Source organism: Entamoeba invadens, assembly GCF_000330505.1.
Source record: "Entamoeba invadens IP1 unplaced genomic scaffold scaff_1105074726103, whole genome shotgun sequence".
NCBI lineage: Eukaryota > Evosea > Mastigamoebida > Endamoebidae > Entamoeba > Entamoeba invadens.
The window spans coordinates 498716-516454 of NW_004443767.1; the positions used below are offsets into that span (position 1 = coordinate 498716).

The 17739-nt window shown below is 33.3% G+C and overlaps 6 protein-coding genes across 6 annotated transcripts; 4 read left to right on the top strand and 2 right to left on the bottom strand.

The window, feature by feature from the left end:
* On the bottom strand, positions 1–1028 carry EIN_251730 (hypothetical protein; the record flags this gene model as incomplete). The annotated part of the gene is made up of 1 exon (XM_004261712.1): positions 1–1028. A coding segment is annotated over one exon (1028 nt), but the record flags the coding sequence as incomplete, so codon positions are not given.
* A 4182-nt stretch (positions 1029–5210) lies between these two features.
* Positions 5211–6561, top strand: EIN_251740 (hypothetical protein; the record flags this gene model as incomplete). The annotated part of the gene is made up of 2 exons (XM_004261713.1): positions 5211–6329; positions 6373–6561. The coding sequence occupies 2 exons, from the start codon at positions 5211–5213 to the stop codon at positions 6559–6561; spliced, it is 1308 nt and encodes a 435-aa protein (XP_004261761.1).
* A 158-nt stretch (positions 6562–6719) lies between these two features.
* On the bottom strand, positions 6720–7193 carry EIN_251750 (hypothetical protein; the record flags this gene model as incomplete). The annotated part of the gene is made up of 1 exon (XM_004261714.1): positions 6720–7193. One exon carries the CDS (start codon positions 7191–7193, stop codon positions 6720–6722), a length of 474 nt encoding a protein of 157 aa, XP_004261762.1.
* A 1635-nt stretch (positions 7194–8828) lies between these two features.
* Positions 8829–13518, top strand: EIN_251760 (hypothetical protein; the record flags this gene model as incomplete). The annotated part of the gene is made up of 2 exons (XM_004261715.1): positions 8829–9355; positions 9420–13518. The coding sequence occupies 2 exons, from the start codon at positions 8829–8831 to the stop codon at positions 13516–13518; spliced, it is 4626 nt and encodes a 1541-aa protein (XP_004261763.1).
* A 209-nt stretch (positions 13519–13727) lies between these two features.
* EIN_251770 (type II inositol-1,4,5-trisphosphate 5-phosphatase precursor, putative) lies at positions 13728–15752 on the top strand (the record flags this gene model as incomplete). The annotated part of the gene is made up of 1 exon (XM_004261716.1): positions 13728–15752. The coding sequence occupies one exon, from the start codon at positions 13728–13730 to the stop codon at positions 15750–15752; it is 2025 nt and encodes a 674-aa protein (XP_004261764.1).
* Positions 15753–16042: 290 nt separating this feature from the next.
* EIN_251780 (protein YIPF5, putative) lies at positions 16043–16896 on the top strand (the record flags this gene model as incomplete). Its single annotated transcript, XM_004261717.1, has 2 exons — positions 16043–16683; positions 16731–16896. The coding sequence occupies 2 exons, from the start codon at positions 16043–16045 to the stop codon at positions 16894–16896; spliced, it is 807 nt and encodes a 268-aa protein (XP_004261765.1).
* Positions 16897–17739: the final 843 nt, after the last annotated feature.

The window sequence follows — 17739 nt, forward strand, 5'->3', positions numbered from 1 at the left end:
CTCGAAATAAAACTAATTTTTGAATTTTTACAAATCTGTTTTTCTTCTGAAATGTTGCTTCTTTTTCTATAATCAAATATATCATATAATGTTTTGTAATCAAATGCGTGTTTGAGAAATGTAAGTAGCAATAAAAACAATTCTTTTGAATTCAAAATTTGATTTTCGTTTACTGAAAGTATATTTAAATCAATTCGCTGTTTAACATATTTTCTGTTTACAGCGTCCCATCTTCCATTGTATAGTATTATATCGAAAATATCGTCAAATTCATCATTTGTGAATCCTGTTAAATCAACAATTGTTGATGATGTACGTTTTAAAAACACTTTTATTGGATAATTTAAACGTTTTTCATTGGAAGTGGGTTTTGTTGGGTATGTGGATTCTATTGTTATTTCTGCGTTATAATCAATTTCATTTTCACTTCGACGACGCTGTCTTGTTGGTGTGTCTCCCGTGTGATATTCTTCAAATTCTTCCTCATTGACAATTAATGATCTTTGCAATGCAATTAAAGTGTTGTTATGTGATGGTTGTTTCTGAGTTTCGACCATGGTCAAAAGTGGTTGAGGATGTTCAGTTGCTTGGTATGTTGTTTGTGTAGCTTCATTGTACTGTGAATTGTGTATCGAATTATCAGGGTTAATGTTATGAGTGTTTTGAATATTCTGGTGTTGAAATATTTGTTGTATGTGAAGAGTCTGTGGAATTAAATTGACACTCTGTTGACTTTGTGCAATATGTGTTGATTGGCTGTTATTTTGAGAGTTAGTTAAAGACCGTTGTGTCAACTGATTAACTTCACTTTGTGTTGTTTGTAATATCAGTTGATTTGTAGTAATTTGTTGTATAGATACTTCCTCCATATATTGAGTTGATTTGACGTTTCTTTTTATTTTCTTTTTGTTATTTCTTGTTCCTTTCTTTATCGTTCGTTTGAGTGGTGGGTGATTTGTGTGTATATTAGCTTCTTGATTGACATGAGAAGAAAACGTGTGTAGAAAACGTAGAGGTGTAGTGCTCATGTAATTATAAGATTATTTTTGAGTTTCATTTTAATCTCAAGTTTGTTTTTTGTGGCAAAATGAATTTTTACTTATTTACTTTTTGCCTTTTGTTTCTTTTTCTCACAAAATCACCATTATTATTCATCAATTTTTATTTTATTTTTTATTTTTTTAATAGTTATTTTAAATAATTATTTAATGATTTTAAAATAGTTTTAATATTGATTAATTTATCTTTTTTATAAGTAAATTTTATTGTATTTAAATTATAAATATAGGTCAGCGACTTTTGATATGACTAAAAAGTCGGCGACTTTTTAGGAAACTCAAAAGTCGCCGAACAGCTATAAATGAAATGCTTTTCAAAAGAAAAGGATTTCATTTAAAATTAATTATAATATTATAAATTAATTATAAATTAATGTAAAGATTTGGTTTTTAAAGTCTTTGAAATTTAAAATAAATACTAATCGTGGAAAATTCACAATTATTTAAAATAATTTATTTGGAAAAAAAACGATTAAACTATAATAGTAGTTTTGTTGTAATAATTTATTTGTTCAGTTTAATAGTATACAGTTTAATTTTTAAATAAAAACATAAATAATTTAACAAAATTATTACAATAATTTTATTCTGTTAATTAAAAAATAATACAGTTAGTTTCATTTTGTTTAATAATTTTTTCAAAATTATAATGTTTTGTTTCAAAATAATGATAAAAATGTACCTTTAATCAACACTGTTTCAAAACAATAATTTATTGTTTCAAAAGAAAAACAATTGTTTCAAATTAATGAATAATTGTTTCATTAAATGATTTATTTTACATTAATTATGACTAATTGTTGAAAAAACTTGTTTTTTTGTTTCAAATTTTTAATTATTTGTTTCAAAACTGTGTTTGAATTCTCAAAACAATAAACACAAACAAACAATGAAAACAAACACATTTTGACAATAACTAACTGGAAAAATAAAAAATGTATATATTTAAACACCATTTAAATCTATATTTTCAATGGCAGTTAACACTTTTCAGTTTATTCATAGAGACAATGTCCAATCATTTTTGAATCAAGAAGATCCTCATCAACAACCAGTTCTTGATGAAGTACCACTTGCACAATTGAGAACTACAGATGAAATTTCAAGATCAAGTAGTTTGCGGAACACTGAAACACAACCATTTGGAGACACACAAATTACAACAAAACAAACAGAACAAAAAAGAATCTATGTTAAAGCGACCCAGTCCCAGAAAAACAGACTTTATAATGAATACTGTGAACACGGAGAAATCAAAGATTGGCGATATTATCAAGAAAAAAGCAAAATGAATGAACAAATGGTCAAACGGTATTTGAAGTATCTGAAAGGTGGTATTGATATTACGCAAACTCAAAAAGTGGGAAGAAAACCAAAATATTCTCCTGAGTTACTCACCGAAATAGCCAATAAATTAACAATAGAAAATAAAACACTAAGAGAAACCAAAAAACATTTGGCAGATAGTGTTTTGAATGAAATAAGAACTAATATAAAAGTAGTGTCAATTTCAACAATAAGTCGATATATCAAAGACCCAGACATAATGAAAGTAGCCGAACTTCCACCTTTAAGTTTTACCGAGTGCACAATAAGAGGTCCCAGAGCGAACACACAGGAAAACAAATTACTACGAGTACAAAAAAGAAGAGAACTTGATCAATTTATTTCTTCGGGTTATCAAGTTGTTTTTGTCGACGAGAGTCACTGGAAGGTTGGCAATGTCAGATCCAGAAATTGGGGTGTTAGAGGAAAAAAACATTTTCGTGAACAACCATTGTCGACATTTAATTTATCGTGCGTCTGTGCTATAAGTGATACCGGTTCAAAATATTGTACTTTATTTAACCAAACTATTAATGGGGAAATATTTATTAAATATTTTAAATTCCTCATTGAGACATTCACAACGGATGGAAGCAGGATTGTATTTGTCATGGACAATGCTTCAGTCCACAAAGATGACATTGTTCAACTTGCAGAAGACAGAGGGTGCAAAGTGTTGTTCAATGCGCCTTACTCACCAGAGTGCAACCCTATAGAAAACGTATTTGGAATATGGAAAGTCCGAGTTGGAAAATTGAATAATGTGACTATAGCAGATATGATTGAAAACATCTCAAAGTGTTTTGATGAAATTAGTCCAATTGAAATAAGACGAATTGTAATGAATTTTATTAATATTGTTTCTGTGAAAGTTTTTGCAATGGAAGATCTTTAACTGGTTTTTAATTTTTTGTGTTTATTGTTTTGAGAATTCAAACACAGTTTTGAAACAAATAATTAAAAATTTGAAACAAAAAAACAAGTTTTTTCAACAATTAGTCATAATTAATGTAAAATAAATCATTTAATGAAACAATTATTCATTAATTTGAAACAATTGTTTTTCTTTTGAAACAATAAATTATTGTTTTGAAACAGTGTTGATTAAAGGTACATTTTTATCATTATTTTGAAACAAAACATTATAATTTTGAAAAAATTATTAAACAAAATGAAACTAACTGTACAACAAAATAATAAAATAAAAGTGTTGTTTTTTTTCGTTCTTTTAAAGAATAACATGATTTAAAATGAAACTAAACTATTGAAATATTTCGGGAAATAGTTCATATTATATCAAAATTATTTTATTAGTTTTTATAATATTTTATTTATAGTCGGGTGATAAAGGGGGTTAATTTGGGACAGAAGTAGTTAATTTAAGTAAAAAACTATAAAATATAATTTCTTTAACCATAAAAGTATTAGAAGGGTTTTTTCAATTAACTACTTTGAAGATAATAAAAGAAAACCATAACTTTTTATTTTTGATATTATTCAATCTTTGAAAACAATGGAAGAAGAAGAGTAAGGAACCCTCGATGAAACAACCACAGGCAATCAACACAAAAAAAGCAATTTAAATACAAGAAACCAGTTTAAAAACTGTATTTCAATATATATTCATGATGTATATGGTTAAAATGCCAGAGTTTAATGAATTAACTACAATGTCAATCTTTTAAAGTGTCACAGAATCACTGAAAATCCATCATTTGTTGAAATCTTTTAATCTTTCGTTGTTGAACCATTCCCATTGAGAAAGGAAAAGAGAAAGACCATTTTAACACCAAAACAATTGGAGTTGAAGAAGAGCAGAAAAGAAACGAAACAAAGGAAAAAACAAAGGAAAATCCTTTAACAAAACAAGTTTCAGACAAACCACAAAAAGTGCTGCGTTTTAGACTTCCACATTTCTCTAAGTGAACAAATTGAGGTGTTTTTGTTTATTTTTGAAATAGAAATTTATAATTATTCAATTTATAATCATTTAAAATTAAAAAACTATAATTTAAATTAATATTTTAATTTTATGTTTATTTTGACCTTTAAATAGATTTTTTAAAAATTATAGTTTCAAAATTATATTTATCAAAATTAACTACCTTTGTCCCTTTTTAATGCCATTTATCCCCCGACTATATATTATTTTTTGATTATTTTAACTATTTTTAAACTATTATTACAATTAACATAAAAAGTCGGATGATGAGAAAAAGGGGGATGCTAATCTAAATATTAATTAATTTAATATTATTAATAATAATTAATTAATATAAATTTATTTTGGTTTTTTCATTTTATTATTTTTTTGGTTAATAATTTATATTAAAATTAATAGTAATTTTATTATTTTTCAATTGAAACTAACCAATAGTTACGAGCATCCTCCTTTCTCTATCATCCCCATATTTTTTTCTACAGTAAAACAAATAATTTTGATTCAAATAAAAAGTGTTTAATAGATAAAAAAGTTACGACTTTAAAAAGAAGTTATTTATAGCTAATTTATAATTAATAAAAACCATTTTCATAATTAAATAATAAAAACTCACAATACAAAAAATTTTGCTCATAAAAAATAATTATAAGGCATACTGATGTACCGCACAGTGGAAGATCCCTTTAAAAAAAACATTGATACTCACGACGAACTCCGACTCAGTACACGAACGAAATTCATCACACACAGTAATTTTATTGACTTACAACCGGAAATTGATGCTGTTTGTCTTGTTGAATGACTATTTACTCTTTCGATAACAAACAACAGCAAATAACTTCAAGAGGGTACAAGAGATAAACAATATGTTAAATTCCGCAAATATGACTGTTATCGATGAGGCGTTCAAGAAGATCGACAGCGGGATGAAGACGAAAAACAAGCGGTTTGTGAAATTGTTGTGGAAACAGACGACTGTATTCGACAAGCTCTGCAACTTTGCTGCGAACGATAATTACCCGTTTGACATCTCTTCGCGCGCACTCTTTTTACTCTCCGAGTTGACGGTTAACAAAAACTTCTTTCAGTCGTTTGCACACGATAGTCTCAATACAATGCTTCCAAGGTTAAATAAAATCCTAACGCCACCATTTAAGATGGCGAATGACCCTCTAGTTCAAAGTACATTCTTCTTATTGGCTAACATTATTTTGTATTCGGACTTTTCAAGGCCATATGTACTCACTGTGGAGTTCTTAAACCAATTTGTTGCAATTGCCGACTTCTATTTGACTAAAGAAAGAAACATCTATGACTCATTACTGATGATGGTCTATGCTTTGGTAACAATAACTCCACAATCAGAATGTATTGTAGATTTGACACTCAAGTATTTGCCATTATTGGGTCAACATTTTAGAGACGACACATCAACAATGCTGACATTAAAGTGTTTAAGAATGTTGTCGTGTTACAATGACGGTCAGTTGGTTTGTAAAACGTCCAATGTGACTTTTGTCTTTGAAACCCTCAAAGACGTCTCACTCTTTGGAGCGTCCGATATGAATTTTGTGATCATCGAAACTGTCAACAATTTCTTGACAAAGAATCCGTGTATTGCCGAGAAGTATATGGCAGTCTATCGTAACTTGGTCAAAAATTTACCAAACCTCGTTGTGAGCTCCGACACTATGTTAAACTCAATGGCGAATATTCTTCAACACTACCCATATCAAGTCCAACTACTTGACATCATTTTGGATCAATGTTTGTTTAAAGTAGTGTTGGATGCGATGAAAAGTCCACACGTCTTAATCTCTCAAAGCGCAATTCAACTTGTAGAACTGGCGTTTCAAATTTCTAAATGTGAATACCAGTGTTTTTCTAAATTGTTTAATTTGGAAATCACTTCGGCAGTGTGTGAAGCGTTGCAAATCAGTGTTAAGGAATGTCGAAAACAACATACAACTGTGTTAGTAGATCTGCTCATTTCTCTTTTCGATGTTTGTTATTTGTAACACCATAACGATAACACTGACATCTTAGGTCTGTTCTTCAAATGACCAAATGTTCTTGTCAAGGTATATAGAACAGATGGAAGAAACTGAAGGCTTGGATACGCTTAACAACGTTAGCCAAATCTACCAATTCCTCTCTCTGAAAGTAAACAAGTTTGTTTTTATGCTGAAAAGATCAATTGAAGAGATTATAAAAAGCGTTATCACTGATTTGTAGTCTTCTTAATTTAATAAGTAAAACTATGGTTATATCAAATGATTTATAACTAATTTGGTGTTTTGTTCTATTTTGAAAGTGGACACTCCTTGTTACATTACTCAAAACAAATCAGAGAAGCAACAAATCACATTTTTATACATTTGATGTGTAGAATGTCATGAATAAACTTGACAGACGACCACCCTGTCAGTTTGATATATCTCAAATGGTACAAAACAGGGGGGAAACCCTGGACAGAACGTTTGAACGTCTGCCCATATCCGACATCGGAACGAATTCTCCTCTCTAAATAACGCAAACGAGCCATACGACCCAAAGTAAAACTCTCTGTCCGTTCCAAATAAAACTCCCTTTTGACAATTTTGCTTATAAAAGACGTGCATCGTGTGAACTTCATCGAAGTAAAATATAAAATGTGTTGGATCAGTAGTCCATGAATTTGTCCAAGTGTCGTGTTGTTGGAAGTAATGAAACCCGATAACATATTTGTTGTGGGGGAAGAGAAAGACTACTATATTCTGTTTGTCTTTGAGACACTCTCTCCATGTGTATAAATCTTGTGGATCGATATCACTGTCATATAAAACACTATACTCCTTTTGATGCAAAAACTCAAGAAGCTTATCCATTACTTTATATAGTTCTTTTTATATGATTTTACTTTCTATATAAAAAATCAATAGAATAATAAAAAATACTATTAAAATTAGTATATGAATTGATTAATAGATTTTATTAATATATCTATTAATATCTATTAATATTATTTTAAGTAATAATATGATATAATATAATATAATATGATATAATATAATATATAATAATAATAGAGCTTAATATATCAATACCACATATCATTAATTCTTACTATTTTCGAGTGTGTTATAAAACCATATTTTATTGTGTGAAAATATGTGTGAAAAGACTACCAAATATAGTTTTGAGCGTCTATGTTATTTGTTAAATATATAGTAAACTATATAATAATTTTGTTAGATTATATTGTACAGTCAAATTTGTTTTCCATCTCAAAAGACTACACAACATGAACCAAGAAGAGAAAAATCACATCCAAAAAACATGCGACGAAATGATAGAAACGAGCGCACAGTCTTATCAGGCTGTTCTAAAAAATGGAGAGGCGTTGGACAAATTGGAAGACCAATCAGCAACTTATAAAGAGAAAACAGACGAGTTTACAACTAAAACTAAAAAAACCGAATACTCAATGATGTCGTCAAAAAGAAAAATTATTACTGGCGTTATTGTCGGGGCTGTCATTTTGGCAATAATGATCGTTGTGTTAGTCATCGTTATAATCTTGGCTTGTGTTCTGTAAAGTCAATTACTATAATTTGTGGTATTATATTTTTTTTTTATATAAACGAAGACTCAATTCTTTTTGGAAATTCTTTTTTGTGTTTTTAATAAATGATTTTGCTTTAAAATAATGAAGTCGGAAACAATATTTCTATGGTTCAATATCTAAAAAACAATTAATTAATTAATAATTTATTAAATATTAATAATAATAATTAATTTATTATTATTTGTGTTTTTTTTTTATTTTCAATTGTTACAAAAAAAACATTCAATATTAAAAACTCAAAATAATATTTTTTTAATATTATTAAAAGGATAATAACAAAATAATAACATTTTATAATCACTTTTTATTTAGTCTTTTTAAATAAAATATGTTAATGTCGAACTAAATAAACATTTGTGTGTTATTTTGTTGTCAACACTTTTGAACTAAAAAAGAGTAAATAACCCAATCGAAAAATACATTAAATACCAAAAAAACAATACTGTAGTTAATATAATTATAAACAATTAATAATTATTAATTTATTGAAATACCAATCAAAAAAACACATAAAAAATTGAAAAAAGTTGTTTGACTAATTTTCATTACCAAAATGAAAGAAAGATAATAAAACTATGGAACAAACAAAACTTTTTCTTTGATGAAGAAATACATTTTTGGAATAATTAGAACATATTAATTACCATTTAATAAAAACAATGATTTAAATTTATTATAATTATAATAAAATATTCAAATGAGTCGAAACCAAACAAAAGAGAACCCAAAATTGTGTGAATACCAATTCTGTTTGAACTTTACCTATTCTCAAAGAAAAAACGACAGACAGTTATTCTCTCCAAAACGATCCGTTTTGGTTACTTTACAATGTGAAGAGCCAATTACAAAACAAAAGATTATTAATATTGAAGTACTTAGATTTCCAAATTAAAATATGTCCAAGACAGCTACTCTTTTACAATGGTGTAAAATCAACACCTCTGGATATAAATCCGTCAACATCACATCATTCGAGCCGAACTCTTGGAAGGATGGTTTAGCATTTTGTGCACTCATCCACAAGTTCCATCCTGAAGCAATTGATTTCAATGCACTCGACAAAGCAAACTACGACCATAACTTGACCTTAGCCTTCGACACATATGAAAAATTGGGTGTGCCAAAGTTGTTGGATGTCGAAGACTTAAATCGGTTGGACGAATTTGGGAAGAGTTGTATTGACAAATACTCAATTATGACATACGTCGGCGTAATAAACACGACTTTTGAATTCAACGGAACACACCACGAAGAAGGCGACCCACAACCAAAAAAGACACCCCAACAAAATACGCAATATAAGGCTTACACATCGACAGCTGGTCCACCACCACGACCACACATTAAACGAATCGACCCAATGCAACACGCCGACCCAAGTAAAAGTGCTCCCAAAAGCCCACGCAAAAAGAGCACTGCTCCGTTTGTCTTTACCGTTATTATAGTTGGAGTTCGATTTAATTTGTCGTATAAAAGTGACTGGAAGAAACCAAGTTGAGGTGTGTGCCAAATGTGGACAATCGTTAGGGAATGATGTACTTGAGGCGCTTGGAAAGAAGTACCATCCAGACTGTTTTGGGTGTGTCAAGTGCTCGAGGAAATTGGGTGCGGACTTTGTCACGTTCGACAACTTGGCGTATTGTAAGGCTTGTGGGAAGTTGGAATGGGTGACCCGTCAGGCCAAAAAGAAGGTTGAACTTGCTGCCAAAAAGAAGACTGAAGATGATGACCTTAAAGTGAAAGAGTCCAAACGGTTGTACGAAGAGAAACAGAAAAAGGAGAAATTGGAGTTTGAGCAAAAACAGAAAGAAGAAAGGGAGAAACGCGAGAAAGAAATGGCGGAGAGGAAAAAGAGAGAGGAGGAGCACAAAAAGGCGCTTGAAAAAGAAAAGAACGAGAGACTTGAGCGAAAAGAAATTAAGGAAAAGGAGAAGGCAGAGTTGGAAAAGAAGAACGAGCAAACAATAGCATTAAAGAAAAAGGAAGAGAACGAGCGCAAAGCTGTCATTGAAAAATCGACGCCGTCGAGTGTTGTGCAAAGCAAAAACTACACCCCCCTTCCGAAAAAACAACCCCCCGCCGAACCAGAGTGGAAAAGGAAACAACGTGAGGCGGAAGAAAAAAAGAAGGAGATGCAAGAAAAACTGAAAGCGATCAAACAAAAGCGAGACGCTGAAGCCGACGCAAAAAGAAAAGAAAATGAAGAAAAGCGAAAGGAAAAGGAGAGAAAGGAGAAAGCTGAGAAAGACCGACTTGAGAATGAAAGACTCGAAAAGGAAAAGGCCGAGAAATTACGAGCTAAAATGGAAGAAGACAAAAAAATCGCAGAACAAAAGAGACAAGAAGAGCTGAAAAGGCAAGAAGAGGCGAAAAAAGCTGAAGAAATGAAACGGCAAGAGGAATTAAAGAAACAGGAAGAGATTCGAGCGCAACAAGAAAAGGCGAGACTTCAAAAGATCGAGGAACAAAAGAAAATTGAAGAACAAAAACGTAAAGCGGAAGAATTGAAACAACTAGAAGAAAGAAAGAAACAAGAAGAATTGAAAAAGGCCGAGGAAGAACGACAACGCAAACTTATTGAAGAAGAAAAAGAACAAGAACGCAAAGCTGAACTTATGAGAAAGCAGAAAGAGGAGGCTGAGCGTAGAAAGCGAGAAGAAGAATCCCACAAAAGAGAGTTGGAACGGCAAAGACGTGAGGCGGAGAGAAAGAAGAGGGAGGAAGAGTTTAACCGACAAGAAGAGATCCGAAAACAGAATGAAGCTCTAGAAAAGAAACGACAAGAGGATTTGCGCATCAAGAAAGAGAAAGAGCTTCAACGCATTGCCGAAGAGAAACACCGAAAGGAGCAAGAAGAGTTGAAACGGTTACAGGAAGCCGAGCGAATAAAAAGGGAAAAGGAGTTACAACAGAAGGCAATCGAAGAACAAAAACAAAAACAAATTGAGGAGCAAAAACGTGCTGAGGCTGAAAGAATCGCCGAAGCTGAAAAGCAAAAGAAAATTGCTGAGGAAAAAGCAAAAATTGAAGCTGAGAGGAAACGAATTGAAGAAGAACGTCGTCAAGAGGAGTTAGAGAGAATACGCGAGGCGGAGGAAGAGAAGAAGAGAGTGGCTGCTGAAGAAGCTGAGAACATTCGTAAAGAGAACATTAGAAAGAGGAGAGACGAAGAGAAGCGGAAAATGGAAGAAAAGATGAGACAAGAAGAGGAAGTGAAAAAGAAGAAATGGGAGGAGATACAAAAGCGCAAACAAGAGGAAAAAGAACGGCAAGAAAAACTCGAAACCGAGAGAAAAGAGCGCGAACAACAAATTCAACTTCAAAAGGAAGCGGAAGAGAAAAAGCGTGTTGCTTTACTTGAAGAGCAAAAGAAACAAAAACTCGTTGAAGAGCAGAAAGCAAGAGAATTGAAAGAACAACAAGAAAAGGCTGCGAAAGAAGAAAAGGCACGCCAAGACAAAATTGCTGCAAAAAAAGAGGCCCAGAGACAACGAGAAATCGAAGCACAAAAAGCTTTAGAAAAGCAACAATTGCAAGAAAAAAAGGAGAAAGAGCGATTGGCCAAAGAAGAGGAAAAGCGCAAAAAGAAAATTGCGGAGGAATTGGAACAGAAAAGACTCGAGGAAGAAGAAAAGAAGATCGAAGCCGAACTGAAACGTATTGAAGAAGAAGAACGCCAGGCACAAGAAAAAGAAGAACAAGAGAGGCGTGCCATTGCTGCTGAAGAGTTGAGAATCGCTGAACTTAAAAAGGCCGAAGACGAAAAACAACGTATTGCAAACGAAGAGAGTGAAAGGAAGAAAAAGCTGGAGGAAGAGAAAGAACGAAAGGAGCTTGAAGAGAAACAGAAAAGAGAATTGGAAGAATTTGAGAAGAAGCAGAAGGCCGACATGAAGGCGATGAGGAAGACACTTTCAATGCAACACAAAAAGGAACTCCCGAAACCACCACGTTCTGACGCTCAAAAGGAAGACATGGCGCCTTGTGTTCTCCAAATCAACATTCTTAAATTGACGAGTGTTAAATATGTCAAACACCCAATGTTCCAAGTCAAACTCGAAACAACAAATTCAAACACTCAAGTGCTGATTATAAATAAAGTCAATAGCGACATCGACAACAAGCTCTTCTTTAATGGTGTCAATTCCTTCTCTTCACTCACAATATCCGTTTTCGAAGAAACGACGGGAATGACATTTGACGATCTCGTCATCAGTCTCTCCGACTTGAAACTGAATGAAGTAAAGAGTTGTATTGTTCCATTGAAAGACCCGGACCACCCCTGCGAACTCTCTTACACCGCGAAGTTGATTACAATGGTTGAGGGCATGCGACAAACTGCTTTGAACGTTTTGGATTTGAGAAAGGGAAGTCCACAAGAGGGTGTTTTTGACTTGAGAATCAACGGTCCAAAGGAGATGAAAGTACCACCCGGGGTCAAAGAAATATACTGTGTTGTTTCTGTTGGTCAACAAGCGCCGGTGCAAACACGTTCTTACATTCCGTCTGTCAATATTTGGAGTCAATTTTTGGCGTTTGACTGCAAACATGATGACCAAGTCAAAATTGATATTTTCGGGAAGAAGAAATCGTTGTTCCAGACGACCGTAGTCCCCATGGGGAAAGTGGTGTTTGGGTTGAAGGGAGTCAAAACGGGGATCAAAGAAATGTTGCTCAACATCTTCCCACAAAACGAAGAGAATGTCAGCGGGCAGCTGAACGTCTCGATGAACTACCAAGATAACACGGTTGAAGTCGAAGGCGCAGACCCAACACTTTTGAAAACACTGAACGGCACATTTGATAAAATGGTTGTTGAGAGACAAGGTGATCTCGCCGATCTTGATGACAAAGAAGTTGACCAGACGGATGTCAAGAATTGGGACGGGAAGGCTGGGTATCTCCTTTTGAAGTCTGAGAGGACTGGAAAGACGAAACGACGCTTCTTTTATTTGTTCCAATTCAGCAGAGAGCTTGTGTATTACAAAACGCAACAAATTCGATTTAATAAACAGCGAGAGGTTGGAGACGATACTGAAACACCAAAGGTGATCGATTTGGCGTTTTGTAAACTGTACGGTGTGGCGAACACGAACAAATTTGTACTGGAATCTCCGCACCGACGATACGTCATTGATACAACAGTACCCGAAGAGAAGGAGAGTTGGATGAAGCGCATAGATGATGAGTTGAAGTCGATCAAAGACTACACGAAACAAGATTCAACGATGTCAATGGAGAAATACGGTCGGTCGAGTTACGACATACAAAGCGGAACTCTGTTGATGAAAAGAGACGACAAATTTTCGCCTGTATTTGTTGAGTTGCAGAGTGGGTTCATTTTTATATCGGAACCAAACTCGAAACCGAAGAAGATGATCAGCAAGTTGAGTTTGTATAAATGTGGAATGTCCGAGTATGACCCAGAGAAGGTAGTCAACGCAATTCAAATAGATGACCAATACAAGAAGAGGGCGTTCATTTTTAAACTAGAGAATTTTGAGAAGATGCATTATTGGCTGAACGCGATTAAGTGGCAGCAATGTTTTATAGAAGAATGCATCGACAACATCGTCATATTGTGATGAGTAAATTGACTAAATTGCTTTACATGTCATTATTTGTATAGATTTTTGAATTATAATGAATTAATTGATTTGGTGTATTTAAAATGAAGAACTTATAAACAAGTCTGCCATCTTATGAGTAGTGGAATACAAAATATTATAGTTTTAATTATTATATAATTAATTAATTAGAAGCAATGAAAAACCAGAAAACTAAAAATGTACTAATGAACGTTGTTCCGGCCGAAGAGATAGAACGTTACTCTGAAGACCCATTCAATTGGCGTGTGATTCGGCTCAGAGAACGTTCTAATGAGTACTCTGTCCGCAAGGATTATACAGTGACTATGGTGACGTATAACATAAACGAGAAAATGATCGAACCAAAAGGATTTGCATACATCCTCGACTCTCAAAAAGAAGCAACCGACTTTCTCTTTATCGCAGTTGAAGAGATCGATATGAGCGTCACCGGATTTTTAAAGGGAAGTGCACTCACACCAAAAGCTGTTGACTTGTCGTATAACGTCCAAAGTGGACTTGCGGCATTGAACAAAGCGAAGTACACCAAACTCACTGTTCTTCAATTAGGCGGAGTCGTTTTGATGGGGTTTTGTAAGGAAGAGATTCGAGACAAAGTAAAGGAGGAAGGATCCGGGTGCGAGGCAGTGGGTGCGATGGGTATAATGGCAAACAAAGGAGGGATAGCGTATTCATTCAAAATACATGACACACAGATTTGTGTAGTTGGAGCGCACTTAGCTGCGATGCAAGGGGAAGTGGAGAAGCGCAATTCCAACTTTAATGATATCTTCCACAACATTGTGATATTCCCAATCAACGAAAGCGCGGAGTTTAAACGCAAAACTATAGAGAGCCATGACATTGTGTTTTGGATGGGAGATTTGAATTATCGACTTGACGAAGAAGACAGTGTCATTCGCGAGAAGATCAAGAGTAAAACAGCGTATGAATTAGTGCCTGAAAAAGATCAGCTCGTTGTACAAAGACGAATAGTCCCACTTCTTGGTCAATTCACGGAGGCTCCTATCAACTTTTTGCCGACTTATAAATTTGTTATTGGGACACAAGAATACCACGAAAAGAGAAAGCCTGCGTACTGCGACAGAGTGTTGTTTAAGTGTGAAAAGGGGTTGAGTGTGTCGTGTTATGACTATCTTTCAAAACCCGACTTAATAGAGTCGGACCACAAGCCGGTCAAGGGATGTTTCCGGTTTGAAACGCGAAGCATTATCCCCGAGAAGTATAAAAACGTCGAGAAAGAACTTGTCGATATGGAAGACAAACTCCTCAAGATTGTGAAGCCATCTGTTGCGATAGACAGACAGGAATTCACTGTGGAAGTGTATCCATACCAAAGGACAGACGTTGTGTTGTTGGCACAGAACGACGGGAATGTTAAAGCCAATGTTTGTATTCGAGACCCAAAGTTGGAGAAGAGTGGAGGGTTTCCGTCATGGCTGAAAGTCACGCCGAACAAATTTGAGTTTTCAAAGAACGACATTTTACCGAAGAGCGTGACATTCAGTTTTTTGTTTGATTTTGTGGAGCACATGGAAATGTTCCAAAAGGGAGAAAAGAACTTTTTGTTGGTGTTTGAGATCCAAGGAGGAAAGACTCTGTTCATTACTTTCAAAATTGTGTTGAAAAAGACGTGTCTCTGCAAATCAATAGAAGACCTAAACAAACATTCGAATGGGTATGTCTTAAATCAACCCAACTCCACGAACCAAATCATCCCTAAAGAGGTCTGGAGACTCTGTGGATTCATTGTGCCACATTTGGGGGAGAAAAATTTGTTCACGACATTCCCATCAGAAGAGAACACACAAAGCTATTTGGACATATTAAGGGCTTTGGATTTACACGAAGAGTTTAAGAAGAATACCGACGTGAAAAGAGTCATTGAATTCTTGGCAGTCTTCTTAATGAATTTAACAGAATCAATTATTCCATCAAGTCTGTATGATCAAGTCGTACTATCAAGTGATAAAGTCGAAGTCGATTCTGAAAGGTTCTTCGTGAGAAATAAGAACCAAATGCCCACATGCAATTACAATTTGTTTGTCTACATGATTTCATTCATTAAAGAAGTCCTAAAGAAAAATGGCGAACTTGTCTCTGAAAATGTTATTAGGTACTTCACTCATTCGTTCGTTAGACCAGCTGACGGTGTGAAGAGACAGTGTGATGCTCGTAATATTGAGAAGTTCCTCCTCAAATTTGTCTAAATCTAAACCATTCTTATACTGGAATTTATCTTTAGCGCAATCATTTTTATAGTTGTTTTATAGTATTTTTGTTGTTTTTTGACTTCTGTGGTTCAAATGGTAAAACTATAAATTATAACACTTTAAATTAATAACAATACTATACGAAAGATCAATTTACTCAAAAAATTAGTCATCACTTTCATCTTTTTGTATCGATCAAATAGATTCTAATAAAAATTCCAATAAAAAAGTTAATAAAAAAACCTCAAAAAAATCTTTAAGTTAACTAAAAAATTAAGAAGAAGTCGATGGAGTTTGGCGACGATCAAGACTTTGTGACATTTGAGATGGGCAATTTTGAGGGCCAGGAGTTAAACCTTGATACTCCGGATGTTGTGTACCCAATAAATATACCAGCCCCAGTTGTTCCCGTTGGGTTTCAAAAGGTAGCGTCACCCATCCCTCCACCAACAAAGATCACAAACTTGGAAAAGAGTGAGTCACCAAATCCACAAGTCAAAGACATCCACAATTCGACACCAACACCAGTGATAGCTTCGCCAATACCTAACAACATAAGAGGATTTGAAAATGTCGAGGACAAACCTTTTGAAAACGAACCACCTTTACTTGAAGAGTTGGGGATCGACTTTAAAGTGATTGGGAAGAGGATTGTAACGAAGTTAAACCCATTGACCAAAAACGACGACTATGAAAGTGACGTTATCGGCTCGTTGTTCTTCGGGTTGTTACTTGGCGTTGCGATTTTGCTCACCGGGAAGTTCAGATTTGGGTATGTCTTTGGATTCACCTTTGTCGGGTCATTTGCCGAGTATTTTGTTTTAAGCCTTCTTTCTGTGAAGAAATTGGATTTCTCTGTGGTATTAACCAATTTGGGGTATTCATCATACCCACTCGTTGTTCTTGCAGTGGCCTCTGTATTTGTGTCGTTTGTCATTTAATTCAATTTGATTCAAGAATATGAATAACTTGAAGGAATAAGACTATACTTTCCATCATCGCGATCTCTGGAATAGCATGGTGCACACTATCAAGTAGCAGATTCTTTGCTAATATCCAGGAAATTACAGACAAAAAGTTGTTGGTTGCATATCCCATGGCGTTGTATTTCATCCTCTTTGTTTTGCTTGTCATGTTCTGATGGAGGGCAGCTTTATTTAAGGAATTATAAAAAAGTGATTATCTTATGCACTTGAATTTCTTATTTGTATTAATAACAGGTATATGGTGTCTATGAACCATAAACTCCATACTATAACATAACTATCATTGAATTATTGAATTATTGGTATAAATAGAATAGGCACTTTTGTATTTAATTAAAGAGACTCTTATAGTTTTATTTAATAACAAAATCTAAAAATAAACAATTCTTTCCTTTTATTAACTATTTTAAATTAAAAATTACTAAATCGTATAAGCCGAAATAACTTTGATTCTTCCAACTTATAAAATATTTATTACAATATTAAGAATCAGTTAGACTCCTTTTTATTTACCAATATATAAATTTAATGTTAAATATATATACCAATTCATATTCTGCTGATATATATCAGCAGAATAAACAGTCTGATTTTTTGAATTTTGTTGTTTCTTATACAGACCGAGTAAATAAATATTGGAGGGCATGTTATACTTGCCATTTTGTTGGTTTTTGAAATAAAGTATATTTGAAATTGAATTTATTGTCACAGTGATTTAAAAACTCATTAGTTTTCTCTTTGGGGTCATTTGATACATCATAATATTTGACAAAGTAATCATCAATTATATTGCAACAGTATAAACATGTTTATTTTATATGTTGGATGTTTAAAATAAAATTATAATTACATTTTACCTATTTTACAACAATTTTATCTTTTTTATTATTTACTTAGTAAATTATAAGAAAAAAAAACAAATGCCAGAGCTTCACATTTTATGTTTTAATTGTGTTTTAATAAATAAATAATTATATCATTTATTATTTTTCAAAACT